The following is a 6,631-nucleotide window of genomic DNA, read 5'->3' as shown; positions in this document are numbered from 1 at the left end:
AAATATGAATAAAAAAATTAATATAACAAACACGATTTTTTAAAGTTAATATGAAATATGTTAAACAACGACATACATACATTAATTTAAATTCGAAATGCATTAATCGGTCATTTGTGGAAAGAACATACGAATTTCGAAAATTAAAATTGCAATGATATTTCGACTTCGTAATATCATAGTATTCAAATTTAAAATGCATTGCACTATTTTTTAATAGCATTATTTAATATTTTCATTTTTGTATTGTTTTTACTAATTGTATATTTTTTAAATTTATTAATAAATTTAATCTTTTTCTTAATTTAATGTAATTACTTATTTAGTAATTTATGTATATGTAAAAATAAATAAATAATATTTTAAATAAATAAATTATTAAGAATAAAAAAAGAGAAGAAAATTATTAAACACGATTCATTTGATGTAATGATTGGAAATGAATTTTAATTTGACACAAAATTTGGTATAAAATCGTGCAAATTTGAATGCTGGATTGGAGATGGCGTACTCCTTTGTTTGACTGTCTTATATATAATATAACCTTCATTATGGATAAAAATATTTGTATTCACGTATTTGTACAAAGGATAAAGATGTATGTACACACAAGGGGGTTACAAAATGGTTTACACCCCCTCACAAACATGCGGGTCCCACCTGTTATTAAATAATTCGAGCAGTGGTCCCCACTTTATGTTGTGAGTAGTGTGTAAAAGATTGTGTAAAAAGTTGTGTACATGTAGCATGATCCTTGTACAAAATGCTTTATGCACTCTTGCTCCTACATTAATCTATTTTTTGAATTTCTTCAAACCCAATTCTTCTCCCTCCCTCCATTTACTCCCTCAAATCTCTCTCCAATCCCCTATTTCTTAATCAAGACAATCATCTCTTATCCTCTGTGAGTGTAAACCAAAAAAGAATGAAAAGAGGGTAAAGATCACCCCCACCAAAAATAAACAGGGTTTCTAGGAAACCAGAAGATTCCCATGAATAAAGCATAAAACTCATTCATGGACCATAGAATTCATCTATGCAGACCCTTTTCTTTTGAGTTTTAACCCTTATCTTCAATCCCACATTCTACGAATCTTTGAGGGAAAAATAAAATAAAATTCAAACCCTAACCCTACTCTGTTATTTCTTGAAAATCCAAGAAAATCAGCAGATTGGCCAGAAAGCTAGGGAGTTTCCATCTGGGCATTTCCCGAATCTTCAAGATTTTGAAAGGATTATGTCACAGATGAAGCATATTGACAATAATCCATCAACCCCAGGGAAGTGCAAGATGGAGAAATCTCCATATAGTAGGCCGAGGCTGCATTATTCTCTAGCCAAGCTCACTTTCTGGTCCTTTGTTTTTATAGGCTCGATATTCTTCTTTTTCTTTAGATCACCCTCTTCTTCATCACCTGTCCCCTCGGATCTCTCTAGGAGATCCCTCAGAACAAGTTCCTACGGTGGCCCTGCCTGGGAGAAAAGGATCAGAGCCTCAGCTAAAATTAGGTCAAGAAATGGGATATCTGTTTTGGTCACTGGTGCTGCAGGTTTTGTAGGAACCCATGTCTCCACTGCCCTCAAACGCCGTGGTGATGGCGTTCTTGGGCTCGATAATTTCAATAATTATTATGATTCACTCCTTAAAAGAGCGCGACAATCGCTCTTGGAGCACACGGGAGTGTACATTGTGGAGGGTGATATCAATGATGCTGCCCTGATGAAGAAGCTTTTCGACATTGTTCCCTTCACCCATGTTATGCATTTGGCTGCGCAGGCTGGTGTACGATATGCTATGGAAAATCCTAGCTCCTATGTGCATAGCAACATTGCTGGCCTCGTTAGTCTTTTTGAGGTTTGTAAAAGTGCCAATCCTCAGCCTGCGATCGTGTGGGCGTCCAGTAGTTCTGTATATGGATTGAATTCCAAGGTGCCCTTTTCAGAGAGGGATAGGACAGACCATCCTGCTAGCTTGTACGCCGCCACTAAGAAGGCTGGCGAGGAGATTGCACATACTTACAATCATATATATGGACTTTCACTTACTGGATTGAGGTTCTTCACGGTTTATGGACCTTGGGGTAGACCAGACATGGCGTATTTCTTTTTTACTCGGGATATTTTGAAGGGAAAGTCGATCCCTATCTTTGAAGCAGCCAATCATGGTACAGTTGCGAGGGATTTCACCTACATTGACGACATTGTGAAGGGTTGTTTAGCAGCATTAGACACGGCTCAGAAGAGTACTGGTAGCGGTGGCAAGAAGAAAGGACCAGCTCAATTACGGGTGTACAATTTGGGGAACACATCTCCTGTGCCTGTTTCAAATCTCGTGAGCATTTTGGAGAGATTACTCAAGGTGAAAGCAAAGAGGTTGATTATGAAGTTGCCGAGGAACGGGGATGTGCAGTTCACTCACGCAAACATCAGCTTGGCTCAGACTGAGCTTGGCTATAAACCCACAACAGATCTACAGACGGGGTTGAAGAAATTCGTTCAGTGGTATCTCAGGTACTACGGCAATGGAAAGAAAAGCGCGCAATAATACAATTTATTCGCTAGCAGTAGGATCATTTTATTCGTGCTCATTTCGATTCTTATGATTTTTTAACCTGTTAGTAGTCCAATTACCTTGTTTTATGTTGAGGAAATTCACGATCCCACGAGGAAGAAGTTTTTGTGGTCAGTGGGCAATGCTTGCCCGGACATTCTTATCTGTATCAAAGGACAAAACCAACTTCTGTTTGTCATAGGGATGTAGATTGTAGCATTATGACTAAGAATAAATTTGCTGATTGATTGATCTGTATCTTTTATGTGAAATTGAAATAAATAGCATACAAAACTTTGTCTACTTCCGTCATCATAGCAATCACATAATGTCATTTAATTAGCACCGTGTTACCATCTACAATTTAGAGAGATTTGCCTTTTCATTTCTCAAAATATTGTAGTTTGAGGATACATGTAAGGATGTAGGCTAGATGTCTCATTTTCAAAATATGCCTTTTCATTTCTCAAGTGGATGATTTATTAAGGAACAAACAGAAATTTAATAGAATGTCAAGAGATGACAAGGAAATAGTACCATTTTGAAAGGCATTACTTGGATGATTTAAATAAAAGCTGGTAATGATGGTATGCCTTGAATTCATCCTAATTAAAAGGTCAAAGCCTGTCCTTGTAGGTTGTGAAGGCAGAATTTGGTAAGTTATCAGTGTTGAAGTTAAGAAATTAAATGCCAAAAGGATTTCTTAATCGAATAAGAAGATTTCAAGAATGTAAAAATCAGAAAAATATCTAGCAATATACTTTACATTCCTTCCACTTCAATTTAGACTTTCCTGATGCAGGTTATCATCTACTATAGTAAGATTAAATTTTCTAAAAGAAGGCTTACATGAAAAACACATAAAAAGGGGAAAATGACGAATCTCTGCAGAATTATACATTTTAGGCGAAGGTTAACTGTTGGACCGTGGCAGAGTTTACTCCGTCCATTACGAAATTACTAACGATCAGATCAAAACTCCCTCAAACTCTTACAAATGAATCTTCAAATCTCCCGCAAAATTACAAGAAACTATACTGGTGCACAGCCATGATCCTACAGACGCTGGATTTAGAAATCATATTTTGTTCTTCCACTCTTCAAGATAAGGCATAACATATCAGATATGTCAGCAGATGCTGATGAACTCAAGAAGTTCCAAGACTCGCTTGCGTGGTCCCTTAAAATGAACTACCTGTGGACAGAAGTGTCATCAGAGAATTAAGTAACTTTTGAAAAATAAACTGCATATCAATGAAAATTATTTAGCAACAACCATTGCAATCTTTGCTATTTCTCAAATCACTCTATGCGAAAATAGATGTATCTTTTTACCTTTACATTCAAGGGCATTCCATGAAATTGACCTACACCCTCTAGTCAGAAGCGGTTTTGGGGGTGCGCAAGTTGAGCGATCGCACAGAGTTTCAAAATTGTAAGGGCACCAAAAAAAATTTTGTTATAGTTTATATTTATTTATAATTAAAATATTAAAATATAAAATTTTTATTACCATGCATAAGATATTAAAATTAAGAATAATATGACTAACTAATTATAATTTCCTTTAATAAAATATTCTTAAATAATATTCCTACCTTAAATAATGTGAGGGAGAAGGAAAAGTCAAAAAAAGATTAGGCCAATCAGAGAACTAAGAGAAGAAAAAAAAAATGAGCAATCGCCTTTTCCAATCTTCTTTTTGGAGAAAAGAATTTAAGAAATCAATTGTCTTTTCCAATTGCCTCAAAGATAATTGAGGCAGAGAAGAAGGAAACCAATCGTCTTTTTGGAGAAATCGTCTTTGATCTGGCTCCAAAAAATTCGCTCTTTTCCTTAAGTGACAATTGACGATTCATAATTTTCACTAAACTCTCGCTGAAAATCTGAATTACCTGTTATCTTTTTATCAATCTCGTTTCGTAATTTTACCAATTTGAATTCGCTTTGCAAGAACTCGTTAAAATCTAAATTCGCTTTGCTTGAACATGGGGACTGAGGATTGAGGAAGCACGACATATTTTTTCCTCCGGGGAAGTTGAACACTTACAAGTGAGTTTTTGTTTCCTCAACATATTTTTTCTTCAATAATTTCTTTGAATATTCAAGAAAATATAAATTCCTTTTTAATATTTTTTTCAATGTTTTGAAGATGGGTTCACGGTTCATAATTTATAATTACTAATTTAATAAGTAAAATCAATTAACTGTGAAGAGATTAACTATGATGAGATTTATTGTTAAGTGAAATCAATTAACTGTGAAAATAGGTTCACTATTCATAATTTATTATTACTAATTTAATGAGTGAAATCAATTAACTGTGAAGTAAAATCTGCTAATGAAATTAATTTATTGAATTTTTATTACCCTTTTGACTCTCTTTTCGTTTGATTGGTGATACACAGGTTTTGGAAGAATCAAGATTGCTTTAATTGTTTATAAAGATTTTGATTGTTTAATCTTTAATCGGGTGCTATATTCTTTTTTTTTTTTTAAGATATTAAATGCTTTTTTAGTTTTTATTGTTGTTGTCAAATCAAAGTTTAAAATGTATCATAGAAAACAACAATCATATGAATTTTGATAAAGTTTGAGAGATGCTTTTGAGCTTTATTTATATTTTTCTTGTTCATGTATGTAAAAAAGTAAAAAATAAAAAATCAAACAAATATTTAAACATCATATTTTTGTAATGAAATAATATTATTGAAATATATATTTTAGTTACTTGAAGGGGCACCATTTTAAAATCTCACACAGGACACCCAAAATTTCAGGGTCGGCTCTATTACAGGAAAGAATATGAAATCTGCCATTACAGGAAAGAATATGAAATATGCCAATAATAGAATTGTATACACGTTTTTGTATTTTTGGTTGATTGTAATTGATTAGTTTCCAAGAATAGGATAGCTAATGTAGTATATAGAAACGTGCTTCCTCCTTTGTAAATTATCATTCAATATACAAATTACCTTCTTCCAAATCACTCAATCTTTCATGGTATCAGAGCATTGAATCTGGTAACTCTGAAATTCTGTAAACGCTTCCGCTACTTAATCCATTATCACAACTGCCATGGGAGACAAAGATAACAGCGGGATGGGATCTACACTGACTAAGGCGATTGTAGAAGGCACAGATCCTTACTCCCTGCATCATTCGGACCATCCAGGTATGGTACTTGTGTCCAAAGTACTTGAAGAAGACAACTACGGCACGTGGAGTCGAGCTATGCGAATCAGTTTAAGTGCCAAGAACAAGATTGGATTCATCACAGGTTCAATCAAACCGCCTTCTTCTACAGATGACAGCTTTCCTTCCTGGCAGAGATGCAATGACATGGTAATTTCGTGGCTATTGAATTCCATTCATCCAAACATAGCCAGCAGTGTGATTTATGCCGAAAGTGCTGCGGAAATCTGGTCGGAAACAAGAGCGTTTCTCCCAAGGAAACGATTCGAGAATTTTTCAAATCAAACAAGATATTATACAACATAGACAGGGGCAGCAATCGATCTCAACCTACTACACAAAGCTTAAAGCTCTTTGGGATGAACTCTCACCCTATCATGAACCAATGACCTGCACGTGTGGTGGATTGGAGAAACTCAAAAAAAGGGAAGAGAAAGAAAAAGTCATGCAATTCCTCATGGGATTGAATGACAACTACACTGCTGTTCGTGGACAAATCTTGTTGATGCAACCCTTGCCTGATACACGTCGAGTTTATTCTCTCATTCTTCAACAAGAAAAGCAGACCGAAGTCTCTCTTAACCATGGGAATATGAATCGTCATGCCATGCTTGCAGTTCGAGACAGCAAGACAACTCAAAGGCAGAGGATGCCCACACACTGCTCTTACTGTGATGGAGATAATCATAGCATTGAAAGGTGCTTTTACCTACATGGCTTTCCAGTAGGCCACAAGTTTCATGGGAAGAACGTAAAGCCCCCCAACCAGCGCCGCTCAAATGCAAACAATGTGAACGCTGAGACAAATAAAGGTTCAAAGACAGAAGCAAAATCTGTTTCGACAGAAGCAAAATCTGTTTTAACAGATGATATACCAAAATT

General features: G+C 35.2%; 1 protein-coding gene across 1 annotated transcript; it reads left to right on the top strand.

Annotated features, from left to right (window-relative positions):
* The first annotated feature begins 760 nt into the window (after positions 1-760).
* Positions 761-2,809, top strand: LOC111382878 (UDP-glucuronate 4-epimerase 3-like). Its single transcript, XM_023006917.1, has one exon. It carries the CDS (start codon positions 1,238-1,240, stop codon positions 2,543-2,545), a length of 1,308 nt encoding a protein of 435 aa, XP_022862685.1. The 5' UTR covers positions 761-1,237; the 3' UTR covers positions 2,546-2,809.
* The last annotated feature ends 3,822 nt before the right edge of the window (positions 2,810-6,631 follow it).

This window comes from Olea europaea, chromosome 3 (assembly GCF_002742605.1).
Source record: "Olea europaea var. sylvestris chromosome 3, O_europaea_v1, whole genome shotgun sequence".
Classification (NCBI taxonomy): domain Eukaryota; kingdom Viridiplantae; phylum Streptophyta; class Magnoliopsida; order Lamiales; family Oleaceae; genus Olea; species Olea europaea.
This window is presented reverse-complemented; position numbering and strand designations above follow the sequence as displayed.

Coding starts and splice junctions, on each gene's coding strand:
- LOC111382878 (XM_023006917.1), top strand. CDS start 1,238: ATGTCACAGATGAAGCATATTGACAATAATCCATCAACCCCAGGGAAG.